At 58.7% G+C, this 13765-nt stretch overlaps 1 protein-coding gene across 2 annotated transcripts; it reads left to right on the forward strand.

The window, feature by feature from the left end:
* On the forward strand, positions 5775–11235 carry TMEM59L (transmembrane protein 59 like). 2 transcript variants are annotated; one of them, XM_018051448.1, is made up of 8 exons: positions 5775–6028; positions 6973–7132; positions 7216–7319; positions 8746–8898; positions 9474–9576; positions 10034–10151; positions 10252–10369; positions 10612–11235. In XM_018051448.1, exons 1-8 carry the CDS (start codon positions 5864–5866, stop codon positions 10738–10740), a joined length of 1050 nt encoding a protein of 349 aa, XP_017906937.1. In that variant the 5' UTR covers positions 5775–5863; the 3' UTR covers positions 10741–11235. The 2 variants fall into 2 exon arrangements, with proteins under 2 accessions (XP_017906937.1, XP_017906938.1); XM_018051449.1 differs by lacking the exon at positions 8746–8898 and having other exon boundaries at positions 5786–6028.

The raw sequence follows: 13765 nt of genomic DNA on the forward strand, positions 1-13765 counted from the left end.
CAAACCCCCCAACTCTACCCTTACAGACCTGGGACCTCCCTTTCCAACCCTGCCAGCTCCAGGCTCCCTACCCCCAGTCTGGGACCTGGCGGCCCCCAATCATGTTTCCATACCCCCGCCCACTTCCTCGCACCCAGCCCTCAGCCGTGTGCCCTTTCAGCGTCGCCTGCAGCCCCTAGCTCTGGTCCGCTCCACCCCCCCCATCCTCGTCTCGGCCCCCACCCCAGCTCTGGCCCCGCCCCCCCACTGAGCGGTCCCTGAGCCCCGCCTGCTCGCATCTCCAGCCCCTTTCCTCCCCGGGGGCCTAAGAGTCGCCCTCCGTCCCGCCCCACGCCCTCGGCGCGCGGATCCCACAGGTTTTGGCCCAGCGCTCCCCCTCCCATTTCATCCCGCCTCTTCTGGTGCTCCGCGCGCGCAGCCTCGGCCCCAGGCTTTGCTGGAGGGAAGACGGAGCAAAAGCTGCAAGGCTTGGAGTCCCCGGACCTCGCCCAGGCTCAGCTGTCCCCCTCGGGCGGGTCCGAGCCGGGATTCTGTGGGGGCGCCCGGGGGCCTCAGGAGGGAGTTCTCGCGTGGGCAAGAGGGGAGAAATGGGCCCCGTGGGAAAGGAGACAGGGGCCTGCGCGGGTTCCGTGTGCGGGCAGGAGGGATCCCCCAGGAGGAGAGCGGTAAGCAGGCCCTCCTCCGACTCGCTAACACCCCCCCCACGGAAAAATCCGCTCAGCGGCCCGCGGGTGGGGTGCGCCACGCAGTGAGTAATCGCTGGGGCGGCCGCCGCCCGCCGACTCCAGGTAACGCCGGCTGCCCCGAGCGACGCATAGTTTGTCTTCCTTTTTTTTTGCGCAGGGATCCTTCTCCGTGTTATTATTTTTGGCCACTGCTTGGGTTTCGGGACCCCTCCCGGCCCCGCTGCCTCACCCTCCTTCTCTCGGTCCTCACCCGATTCGGGCGCCCACGATAAAAGGGCTCCTGGACTCCAAGGCCCCAGTGGAGGGGGGAGCTTGAAATGAGAGTTCCGGGGCTGCCTCCTGCCCAGTTGTTGGAGTCGCAGCCCCGCCCACAGCCATGTGCCCTCAGAGAAGAAGGGCTCTATCTTCCCCTTCAGGGGCTCCCTTAGAGACCTGGACCCTCCCTCCAGGTCCCTAACTAGCCAAGGGGGTAAAAGTGTCTGAGGAGGGCTCAGGAGTTCCCGCCTCGTTTGCCTAAGGCGGCCGTCCACCACCCCTGCTAAGTAAGTAGTCTGAGGTCCCCAACTCAGACCTCAGACGATCAAAAAAGAGGATTGAAGGCCGGAGTTCCAGGTGTGCCCCCACCCCTCCAAGCCCAATCTGGACTCTGGATGAGTTTGTGAAGGAGAGAGTTGAGCCCTGGCATGGGGAAAATCAGGCCCCTCTGCCTCAGTTTCCTCCTCAGCACCATGGGGGACTCCTAGCCAGCCTACGCCTTTCTGTGGGAAGTTGCATTGTAGCAGAAGGCTCCACGGTCTAGGCACTTACGATAGTGCCTAGCATTGGGGCACATTCTTTCGGAGTCTCAGTGTGTCACCTCTGAAAAATGGGGCCACAGTCCCACCTGCCAGAGAATTAAGCGAAGGTGGCCGTTCTTGGCTGGAATTGTGTTTTCAGGATATATCCCAAGCCTCCCCCACAACCTCGGTTCAGCAACGTTTGACTTCCACCTGGAGGACTTCAGGCTTCTGGAGAAAAAAATCTTAATATCCCCCCACCCCATCTCTGCTCCTCCCCACCCCCACTGCAGTCATCCCAGTCTCGGGGAAAAGGCTCCCCCATCCACCCAGGTGCTCAGGCCAGAGACCTGGAGGTGCGCGTGACAACTCTCTCCTTTGCTCATCTCCCACGTCCAATCCATCAGCAAATCCTGTTGGCTCTGATTCCAAAACGCATCCCCATTCTGAGATTCGGACCTCTTTTCTCCACCCCATCCGGGTCCAGGCCCCACCATCTCCATCTGGGATGCTGCCCAGCCTCCTAGGGTTCCCGGGTAAACTCTCCTGCCCTTGTCTGTACATTAGGAAGAAGGGGCTTTTAAAAGAAGCAAAGCAGGTCTTCTCTGTCCTGCCACCCTCTCCCCATTCCTTCTCTCCTCTCTCCTCATCCTCTCCCTTCCTCTCCCTCACGTTGCTCCAGCCCCGAGACTTGTACATTTGCTGTTCCCCTCTGTGGGGACGCAGTTCCCCCAAATTCTTCCCCCAGTTAGCACCTTCTTTTCCCATCAGGTCACAGGTCAAGTTTTCTCAGAGGGGGCCCCCCAACCTTTCCAGGCACTCTCTGCCCGCTTCCTCTTTAAAAATTATCTTTATAACACAGTTCTTCAAACATCGTCTTCTCTTGAGACATTTTCTTTACACTGTGGGCATCTGGAGAGCCTGCGCCCAGGGAGGTCCACGGGAGAAGAGCTCAGTGAACATTTGCAGAAATGAAAGGATGGAGGTGGAGGTGAGAGGATATTACAAAAAAAAAAAAAAAAAGAAGAAGAAGAAGAAGAAAGAAAAAGAAAGGATGGAGAATTCTCAGTCCCTTGGAGTAGCAAGAAAGCTCAGTCCCAGTGAATCATGCTGTCTTGGGTCCCAGCCAGGCCCTGGATTTGCTCTGTGACCCAACCTGGTAGCCACCCCTCTCTGGTCCTTAACTTGTAGAAGGGTATCCACTGTTGGCTCAGTCCCTCCCTGGAGCATGCCCTCTGCCCTCAGGGTGGCCTTAACCTCATACCTTTGACTTTCTAAGGAAAGTGATTTGACCTCTAGGTGCATCCTTCCCAGCCCTTGGTTCTCCAGGCGGCTTAACCCCTTCCTCATCAGTCCTGCCGCCTCTTTGTGCAGGAAGGGGAACCAGCTCTGGTGGAACTTCTGGCAAATATTGACCCAAGTCCTTGAAGGTGGCTGGGAATGTACTGAGGTGGCAGATGGAGGGAGGGGCCCCCGGGGGGAAGGGCTCCTCCTTAGTCTTTGCACTTAAGAATTACCTTGGGGGAGACCCTCCAGCCCAGCTCCCTGCCGAATTCCAGGGCACTGAGGGTCTCCTGGAGATGGGCAGTGGTAACAGCACCTTCAGAGTCCCCTAGGGAGTGAGGAGGGCATAGAGCTGCCTTTCCCATGCTGAGACCCACATGGTCAGGGCCCCTCAGTATGGGATTAGCTGCCTTGTGTTCCAGGCCAGTGTTCCCAGGGAGCAGGGACAGTGAGGGTCTAGTCTGGATGTGTGCTTAGTACAGCAGAATTCAAGTTCCAGACCTGTATGCAGGAGAAGGTGGGGCTTTATCATTTCCACCCTGGAGGTTCAGCTGGAGGAGCTTGGATTCTGGGGTCCCAAGCTTTGAGCAGCATGTAATTTATCAGCCGAGCCCCCATGGGCATTGGGAGTGAGATCTCAGGAGTGCAGAGCTGCCTGTGTGCAAATCAGGCCCAGTGTCCCCCGCCTGGGAGGTCTGGCTTCCCTGCCCTCTCCACCCTGGAGAACCTCCGATGTCTCGGGTCCAGGAGGCGCCAGCTATGTTGGGGGGTGACAGCTGTGCTCCTTCCCCTCCCCCCACCCACTGTCAGCAAGTCGCCGGCGCCACGGTGCCCTGCTAGCTCCCCAGGCTGTACCCGGCTTGGGGGTGGGGGTCAGCGGGGTCGTGGCGAGGGCGGCAAGGGACAAAGGGTGTTTGTCAGATGCCCGCCCTGACCTCGGCCGCCGCTTCTCGGACGCCTGGCCCGCCTCTGATTCACGCCCAGGCCGGCCGCAGCGACTCCCCGCTAGCCGCCCCGGCCGGGCCGCCCCGGGGGGTAGGAAGTGGGGGGGGGCGAGGGGCGGCGCCGAGTCAACTTTCCCTCTTAAGCCCCGAAGGAATGTCGGCGGATTTCCTGAAACCCGACCCCGGCCGCCCGCCGGCCCGCCCGCCCCTCACCTGGACCAGCTCCCCCGGGAAAGGCAGGAGGGGCGCGGGGGCTCACCTGGGGGCCGGGGTCAAGTCCTCCTTCCGCTCCCGCCCCAGGCGGCCTTTTGCAGCGGAAAAGGGGGTGAGTAGGAGGCGATTAAATCTTCTTACTCCTCTGCGGTGACCTAGGCCAGCGTCCCAGCTCCTCCAGCCTCAGTTTCCCCTTCTACTTTACCCACGCCGCGGGGGTCCTTCCTTTCCGTTGAGCGGTAAGAGACGCCTCGGAAGCCGGGTAACCCTGACGCCCCACCTCCCAGTCTTGGCGGGGGTCTGCCCACCTCTCTCTGCTTCCTTCGCTTGTCACCTGGGCCGACCCCCTTTGACCATCTGATCCTCAGCTTCCTCACTTGCAAATTGGATAACGCTACCAGTTCTTTATAGGGTTGTTGCAAGAAAATACTGCGGAAGTGTTTTGTTTGGAATGAATGAATAACAGTAATTGTGAAAGGCTTCGGCGCGCGGGGCTCTGGAATTGACATGTGTGGGCTTGAATCCTGGCTCTGCGGAGGGGTCCTGGGGACTAAGTTTCCCACCTGTGAAACGGGGGACAGTATTGGTCAGAACCGTTGGCTGTTCCCCAAGGCGCAGGCCTGGCGCGCGGTGGGCTAAACGCGGGGTTCCCTGGCTCTCGCACAAACCGCAGGCTGGAGGCCCTCGCCGCAGGGTCGCGGCGGCCTAGGCCGGGAGGGGCGGGGCGGGGGAGGGGCCGCCCGGGGATCCAGATGTTCAGGGTCCGCCAGGCACAGCCGCGCCTGATTAAGCCACGTGGGGGCTGGCTGAGGCCGAGGAGATGAAAGCGCGGCGGCCGGCCGGGGGAGGGAGGGTGCACTAGACACCCCACCCCGGCCCCTCCTCCTCGGCCGGAATCTGCGGCGCCCTCTGACCCGCCGACCCCGGGTGGCTGCCGCCGCGTCTGCTGGGGCGGAGAGTGCACAGAGGATGCGCGGGCGGCAGGCACCTGCGCGCCGGGCACACCAGCGAGGGCGAGGGTGCCACTTTTGCAGGGTCTCGAACTTAGAGGGGCGTCCTCACTCCCATGCCTGCCGAAGAGGAAGTTAAGGGGACCTCCGAGGTCAAGATTCATGGGGCTACCTTTTGTCACCTTGAAGTGCGGCAGTTATGAAAGCCAGAAGTACTCCTGTTTTTCCCATGTTTTCCCACAAGAATTAGAAACTTTAGCAGCACCCCATCACCCCGTCTGTGCCCCCTCCTACTCAGCCCCAGGTCGAAGGGCTCCCAGTCTGGGAGAGCAGGGGCCAGACCCCCCAGGTCTGCGGATCAGGGCTGGGCCAGAGAGAGGCGACGCTAGGGGAACCCTGGAGGGACTTGGAGAGCTTCCTCCAGAAGCCAAAATGCGCATAAATTACCGGCTCTCTGATTTGGGTATCAAAAGAGATGAAGCTTCAGAAAGCCTCCTCTAACCCGGTTCTGCGACCCTCCTGACCCTCCATCCCCACACTCTGGCTGGGTTCCAGCCAGCCCCACCGCCCTCCTATTTCCTTTTCCAACAAGCTCGTCCGAACCTCGCTGTTCCCTCGGCGGCCTCCTCGAGTCGCCAGCTCGAAATACGCCTACTCTGGGAGGCCTTCCCTGATCCCCAGGCGAATAGATCTCTCCTCCACTCTATCAGCCTATTTGTTTCCTTTTGGCCCCCAGCGATGACTGAGATCCCCTCGTCTGCGGATACTGGTGAGGTGCCTTGGGATCCCGACGTGGGGCAGGCGGCAGGGGCCGCGGTCCACCTGCCTCGCCCTGCCGGTGTCCCAGCGGTGCGGCAGCGCCGCGCCCCCGCCCGCTCTCCGCATCCCCCACCCCCCCTTCCCAGGCTGCCTCGCTCGGGTGACGTCAGCGACCCGGTCCCCGCCGCCGCCGCATCCTCCGCGCCCGCCCGGAGCCGGCGTCCCCCGCGCTCCCTGCGCCCGGCCTGGCCATGGACCCGGTCGCGCTGATGCCGCTCCTGCTGCTGCTGCTGCTGCAGCCTCCGCCCGCCACCCCCGCGCCGCCTGCCCGCGACCCCTTCGCCCTGCAGCTTGGGGACACGCAGAACTGCCAGCTGCGGTGCCGAGACCGCTACCCTAAGCCTCAGCCTGCTCAGGTGAAGCGCGCGCGGCGCCAGCAGAAGGACCCGAGAGCTCTCCAGTGGGGGAAGGGCTGAGGACGCAGCTCCTTCCGCTGGGAGCGGGAGGCCGGGGTTCCTCGGAGGGGGAAGGGGTCACGGAAGGGGGTTCTTCAGTGATGATGAGCCCCTCTGGTGGGGGAAGGGCTGGCGTTCCTTCGACGGGGGCGAGCGCAGAGATCGGGGGTCCCTCCGATGAAGGTGGGGATGTTTCTCCCGCAGAGGAGGGGCCGTGGGGTCCCTTTGACAGGGGGGGCTGGGCGGTGGTCGGTGATGCCAGCCCTTCCGATGAATTCGGGGTTCCGGGAGTCCCTCCAAGCCGGAGGCGGGAGGGGACTGAGGCTCTGTTGCTACCCAGCGGGTTCTGGCTCCCCTCTGCTGGGCCAGGACCTTGGGGGCGCCCAACCCCCGCCTCCCTCAGGCCCGACAGTCCCCCTTTCCCCCTCAAGCATCTTCCACATCCTCTTCCCTACCCCCCTTAGAGCAACCAGTTCCCACCCCGGTCCTGACCACCCCTCCCCCAGTCCGATCCCAATTTTCCCAGGCCTGAAGGATGACAAAACCTCCTCTGAGTCCCCCTTCCTTCTTCAGGCCCAAGAGCCCCTCCTCTCTGGAGGGTTTTTCTTTTTTTGTCGGGGGAGGATCATTGCCCTTCATCTTCTCCAGGTTTTCAACCATTACCCAAACCCAGCAGCATCCATTGTTTACACTCCTCAAGCTGCCCCCCGCCCCCACCCCGCACCACCCCTCTCTCCTCCCTGGAGCTGACAGCCCCCACTAAGATTCTTAGCCTCCTCATCAACCTCGCCCCAACCCCCCTAAAAGATTTTGGGGGATCAAGCCTTCTACCTCCCCGAGGGCTTCCTGCGCCGCTGGCCGCCTCCTGCCCCTCCCCCTGCCTGAGCCCGCAGCTTCGCTTCCAGGAGGAGCTGGGGGAGGACCCCATTCAATCCCGGAGAGCGAAGGCGTATGACAGGGCCGTCCTGACCAGCGCTTGCGAGCGCGGCTGCCGCCTCTTCTCCATCTGCCGGTTCGTGGCCAGGAGCTCCAAGCCCAATGCCACTCAGGCTGAGTGTGAAGCAGGTGAGTGCTGGCTGGGTGGGCCCGGGTGGGGAGAGGTGGTCTGGGACGGACTGTCCCCCAGTTACCCCCTCCTGCCCCTGCAGCCTGTGTGGAGGCCTATGTGAAGGAGACGGAGCAGCAGGCTTGCAGCGAGGGCTGCTGGAGTCAGAACCCAGAGCCGGAGCCGGAGCCCGAGCTGGAGCAGAAGGTGGGCGCCCTCCCACCTGCGGCCCCAGGCCCATCCTGCCTCTCATCTACCCCCCTCCCCAAATCTGCACTCATATCCACTCTCTCCCAGGCTCTCCATGCCATTCCAGGCCTCCTGGGTGTCCTGGATTAAGCCATATGACATCTCAAGACTCAACTGTCATCTCTGTGACATGGGAAGTCCTCCCCCGCCCCCCGCCGCCTCTCCCACCCAAACTGCCACATTTCATATTATTTAGCAAGCTTTTGTCCTGGTCCAGGCCTAACCTCAGCCTGCCCCAAATTTCTTGTGCCACCCAAGGCACCTGAGACAGTGTCATCCCCATTTCATGCCCACGGAGCAACTGCCCAAGGTCACCCAGGGCGGTGCAGAGGTGGGATTTAAAGCCAGTGCCACCAGGGCTTATGACCACTCCTCACCTCCCTCATCTTCGGAGCTGACTTCTGAGCACCTACATGTTAGCTCCTGGTCTAAGCCCTGTCCTTGTGATGAACAGACGGTCAGAACAGAAGTGTAGGGAGGAGGAGCCTCCCAAACACACATAGCTCCTCCTTCCCCACCCCAGGAAGAAACAATAACTGTACACTTATCATACCCCGTGAGTCTAGACAGTGCTGCACCAGGGGAAACTGAGGCACAGGACATCCTTCATCCCAGTCAGAAACCCACAGGCTGGGATTCCCGAGAAGGCCCTCTCTCTCTCATCGCTCATTTTCCGGCACCCTTCCCAGGCTTTCCCTGTTCATGAAAGCCCTGTGCACCATCATTTCTTCCCATTCCATGTTCTCTCCTGATGCTGTAAAAACAAGAACAGTGATGATGGTAACATTTTCAATCATAGCAGCTGCTATATATTAGGCACTTGTGCTTTTTTTGTCTGTGTGACCCGATGGACTATACAGTCCATGGAATTATCCAGGCCAGAATACTGGAGTGGGTAGCCTTTCCCTTCTCCAGGGGATCTTCCCAACCCAGGGATCAAGCCCAGGTCTCCTGTATTGCAGGCAGATTCTTTACCAGCTGAGCCACAAGGGAAGCCCAGGAATACTGGAGTGGGTAGCCTATCCCTTCTCCAGCAGATCTTCCCGACTCAGGAATTGAACCAGGGTCTCCTGCATTGCAGACAGATTCGTTACCAACTGAGCTATCAGGGAAGCCCTTGTGCTATTGTTTAATTGAAATCTCATAGGAGATCCCTGAGGGAAGAGTATCATTTCCCACTGTAGGACTCAGAGAGGGCAATCCACTTTCCCAAGGGCACACAGTCAGTCAGCCAATGGAGTGCTGAGGTCTCTGTTCATAGTATGTAGCCCTATTGCCCCAAACCACGTAGTGAATTTTGGATTACAGTGAATTTTCCCAGCTCCCCTCCCACTTAACACCCTACATTGGTGACATTTCTGTGCCTTGGGCCTCCCCTTGGCAGAGAAAGGTCCTGGAAGCTCCGAGTGGGGCCCTCTCGCTCCTGGACTTGTTTTCCACCCTCTGCAATGACCTTGTCAACTCGGCCCAGGGCTTCGTCTCCTCCACCTGGACATACTACCTGCAGACTGACAATGGGAAGGTGGTGGTGTTCCAGGTGAGGGCTCTGGCAGGGGCCACACCAGAGAAGTGGCTGGGTGGTCAGGGTAAGGAGGTGGGATGAGTTGGTTCTTGGCTCATGGAATGTACAGTCTACAGATCAGTAAGCTTTGAGCACAGCTGGATCCAGGGGTTCAGTGTCTCACCCCACCCCTGGGTTCTGCTGTCCTCTTTAGCAGCTTCATTCTCAGACAAACGTGTCCCTCCTCACAGCAAGGTGGATGCCTAAGGCTCTAGATTACAACCTCTCAGGTTTTAACTAAGTTGATTGGCCCTGGTTGAGTCATGTGATGACCTCTCAGCCAGTCCCTGTGATTTTATTGGCTAGTCCTGAATCACATCCCTATCTTAGGTGTTGGAGGATGGGGTCAAGACAAATCAGGGTCCCACAATAGCAGGGAACAGTATCCCTGATATCACAGCCTGCAGCTGTGTCCTCTCTGTCCCCAATGGAACAAGGTACCAGCTGGGCATGGGATAATGTAACCTACATGGGGCGCAGAGAGGTGCCTGCTAGGGTCAAGGTGGTGCCTTTCTAAAGGGCTTCTCTGTGCTGTCTTGTTCCTGGCCCAGACTCAGCCTGTGGTAGAGAGCCTGGGGCATGAGGGAGCCCGTCTGCAGCGAGTGGAGGTGACCTGGCGGGGATCCCACCCTGAGGCTTTGGAGGTGCATGTTGGTAAGGTTCAAACCTAGACCAGTGTTCCTTCCAACGGTGGCTCCACCGTCACAAGGGGTTCTCCTGGCAAATGAACCCTTGAGGATTGGTATTTCCATCTCTCAGTTCCTGGGGTTCCTTGATCCATCTCCCAGGGCTCCATGGTCTTCCTCCCAGGGTTCTGTGGTCCATCTCCCAGGGTTCCGTGGTCCATCTCCCAGGGTTCCATGGCCCATCTCCCAGGGTTCCTTGGCCCATCTCCCAGGGTTCTGTGGTCCATCTCCCAGGGTTCCGTGGTCCATCTCCCAGGGTTCCGTGGCCCATCTCCCAGGGTTCCGTGGTCCATCTTTCAGGGTTCTGATTTATTCCAAGACCCCATGCCCCATTGCCTCAGGTCCTGGCCCCCTGTTCACTCTCCATGGCTGCTTAGCCTCTTGGCTAAGACCTTGAGGCTAGTGAAAGTAACTTGTTCTCTCAGACCCTGTAGGCCCCTTGGACAAGGTAAGGAAGGCCAAGATTCGAGTCAAGACCAGCAGCAAGGCAAAGGTGGAGTCTGATGAGCTGCAGGACAATGACTTCCTCAGCTGCATGTCCCGGTGGGTGGCAGAACCCTGGGGATGGTGGCGGGGTGGGGCCTGAGGGAGGAGGCTGTCTGGTCCCACCAGGGCCCCTGAATGTGCCTGCTGGGCGGGGCAGGCGCTCGGGGCTTCCTCGCTGGATCCTGGCCTGCTGCCTCTTCCTCTCTGTGCTGGTGATGCTGTGGCTGAGCTGCTCCACCCTGGTGACTGCGCCCGGCCAGCACCTGAAGTTCCAGGTGGGCAGGGCCCATGGGCAAAGATGGGAAGAAAACTGTTCCCTCACTGGACGGGGCCACCCCCTTTCCCGTGGAGACAGGGACCCCTGACTTGCTATGTGACATTAGGCAAGTTTCTTCACTCTCATGAAATCAGAGGAGCGACTCCCACCCTTAGTAGGGGCAGCCCGAGATCTGGGGTGGGAAGGAGCCTTGCCAGGGTGGGGACTCATGGCCCTCTCTCATTCTTCTTTCCCCTACAGCCCCTGACTCTGGAGCAGCACAAGGGTTATATGGTGGAGCCAGAGTGGTCCCTGTACCCTCCCCCGTCGCACGCCTATGCAGACAGCCCCCCGCCCTACAAGCTGAAACTGGACCTGACCAAGCTGTAGGCCTCCACTGCCAAGTTCAGGGGCCCTGGGGGTCTCACTTGCCCTGTGCCTAGGCATCCAGGTCAAGGTGGGACCATCCTTGGGCTCCTCCCTCCCCCAAATTCTTCTCTCTCCAGCCCTGCCCCTCGCCCCCTGGATCCTGGGGGTGCTGTGCCCCTGCTGGGGGCGGGATCTGACCTTGGCTCCTCCCTGTCCCCCTTCCCCAGAGCGTGTTATTTTGTCTTCTATTCCGTAGCTTCTTGAGTATTTGAACCCCAGTTCTGTGCTGCCTTCCTCCTTCCTCCTCTCTCCCCTCTCTGGGGGGCTGAGGCCACAAGAGAGCCACTCTGTGCTAAGGCTCCCCCTTTTCTCCCCACCCCACCTCTGGAGACATAGCCCCGTGAGAGGAGGTGCCCCCAAGAGAGGAGGCGGTGGGTAGCTCCATGCTGGGAGGGCGAGTGAGGCGGGTGTTGCAACGTGGGGGTCAGAAGGAATAAACCATGTATATAAAAACCATCTTGGACTGAGCTTACTGCTATTGGTCTTTCTGTCTGCCTCCTGGGGGGAGACTTGAGTGTGGCCGTGACCCCTGCCCACCAGGCCCTTCCTGAGATGTGGGACCCCAGGAACTCCTCATGGCCTGAGTGGTGCGAACCAGCTGCTGCCTGAAAGCAACCAGCACACAGCATACTCCAAGCTAGGGGGTGACTCTGGCAAAGTGGCCCCTGCCACCTGCCTGGCCCGGGTGGGTCAGTGCCCCTTCCCGGGCCTCCGTATTGCTCCTGTGAAATGGACAGGGCACATCTTAAAGAGGACATTTGTTAATTTTGTCACCAGCTGGCTTCTATCCCCCTTTCTTTTGGGGATGGAGCTCTGTCCCCATTGGAGGTAGTCTCAGGGCCCTGTCCACAGGTTCCCCCCACTTCCCTACCCAGGGGGTCCAGCTTTGGTGAGTTGGCATTCTTTCCCTGCACTCTGCATTCAAGAGGAGTCTTTCTTGCCTGGGAAATCCCGTGGACAGAGGAACCTGGCGGGCTATAGTCCATGGGGTCACAAAGAGTTGGATACAACTTAGTGACTAAACACAAGGGCAACAGTGAAGACCCAGCATAGCCATAAATAAATAATCAAAATAAGAGGAGTCTTGTAGGGCAGGAGTAGCCCACCATGATGAGGTGGTGGCCGTGACCCTCCATCCTTCCACCTTCCTGTCGATTCTGCAGACTCCCCAAAAGCCTCTCAATAAATCTCTGGGTTTAGTAGGCTAGAGTTGTTTCTGTTGCTGGCAACCAGAGAGTCTTGTTTGGTGGAGGCCGCATCTCCTGGGAAGAGTTTGGGATGATGGACATGGTGGTCTGCGGGGCAGGCGTTTCCAAGGGCTAATGGAGGCCTGTGGGTGGTGGGTGGGTGGTTGGGGGGAGCTGAATTAGGCCGAGTGAGGCTAGCGCCCTTCCACTTCTCATCCTGCCCTGTGTCCCGAGAAGCTGATTCACCTGGACCCTCAGCCTTCTCCTAGAGTCGGCCAGGGGGGGCCACCAGCAGGAGGTAGAAGGAAAGAGAGGCGAGAAGTCCCCGGGGTGGTGGGGGGAGTGTCCTCGCCCCATTTCTCTCTCTGTATCCCCCAAGCCAAGACCACAGCTCCACCAAGTGGGCCGTCAGCCGGGGCATGTTGAAAGCTGCTGGCTGTTGCCCCTCCTGCGTGCTGCACCACCCCATGTCAGTTACCCGCCCCTGCCGCACTTTACAAATATCCCCTTTATTTCCACTCTCCTGCGTTGTCCATTCTGACTGACTCCTGCTTGCTGCCTGGACCCTGCCTGATATCATGAACATCGGGATTCAATCAAAAGGCAATCTAGGCCCTTGAGTAACATTCTGACCCCAGCATGGGATTTCAGGGAAGGCCCTAGGCATGTCACCAGGAAATACGACCTGGGCAGAAATGAAAAGTGGTGGCAACCCAGTGCTGCCCTGTAGAACATTCTGTGACGAGGGAAGTGTTCTGTCTGTGCCATCTCAAGCCGCACGACGTTGCGGAGCTCTCACAATATGGCTAATGCGACTCGATTGTGTTCCTCATTTTCTTTAGTTTGAGTTGATGTACATTTAAAGTTTTTTCTCTATTTTTTTTCCTTTGTGGCAGTGAAAAATATGCATCATATAAAATATGCCATTTTAGCCAGGTTTTTTTTTTGGCTAGGCAGCATGTGGGATCTTAGTTCCCCAACCAGGGATCGAACCCTCACTCCTTGCAGTGGAAGTGTGGAGTCTTAACCACTGGCCTGCCCAGGAAGTCCCTTAGCCAGTGTTTTGTGTTTTTGGCTGTGCTGGGTCTTTGCTGCTGCTCATGGGCAAGCTGGGGGCTACTGTGTGGTTGTGGTACCAGGGCTTCTCTGCGGCGGCTTCTCTTGTTGCAGAGCATGGGCTCTCAACGCGTGAGCTTCAGTAGTTGCAGCACGTGGGCTCAGCAGTTGCAGCTCACGGGCTCCAGAGTGCAGGCCCATTAGTTGTGGCCCACAGGCTCAGTTGTTCCACAGGCACGTGGGATCTTCCCCTACCCGGGATCAAACAAGTGTTCTTTGCATTACAAGGTGGATTCTCAAGCACTGGACCACCAGGAAAGCTCCCCCTTAAAAACTGTATAATTTTTAAGTGTACAATTCAGTGACAATAGATACATCCACAAGCTGTAACAAACCTAGACAGTGTATTAAAAAGCAGAGACATCAATTTGCCAACAAAGGTATGTATAGTCAAAGCAACTTGGTTTTTGGTATAGTCAGAGCCAGCCATGTAGTGATGTGAAAGCTGGACCATAAAGAAGGCTGAGCACTGAAAAATTGTTGCTTTCGAGCTGTGGTGGTGGAGAAGACTCCTGACAGTCCCTTGGACAGCAAGGAGATCAAACCAGTCAATCCTAAAGGAAATCAGTCCTGAATATTCACTGGAAGGACTGATGCTGAAGCTTAAGTTCTTTATGCAAAGAGCTGGGCTCATTAGAAAAGACCCTGCGTCTGGGAAACACTAAGGGCAGGAAGAGAAGGGG

The sequence above is a fragment of the Capra hircus genome, chromosome 7, assembly GCF_001704415.2.
Source record: "Capra hircus breed San Clemente chromosome 7, ASM170441v1, whole genome shotgun sequence".
Taxonomy (NCBI): domain Eukaryota; kingdom Metazoa; phylum Chordata; class Mammalia; order Artiodactyla; family Bovidae; genus Capra; species Capra hircus.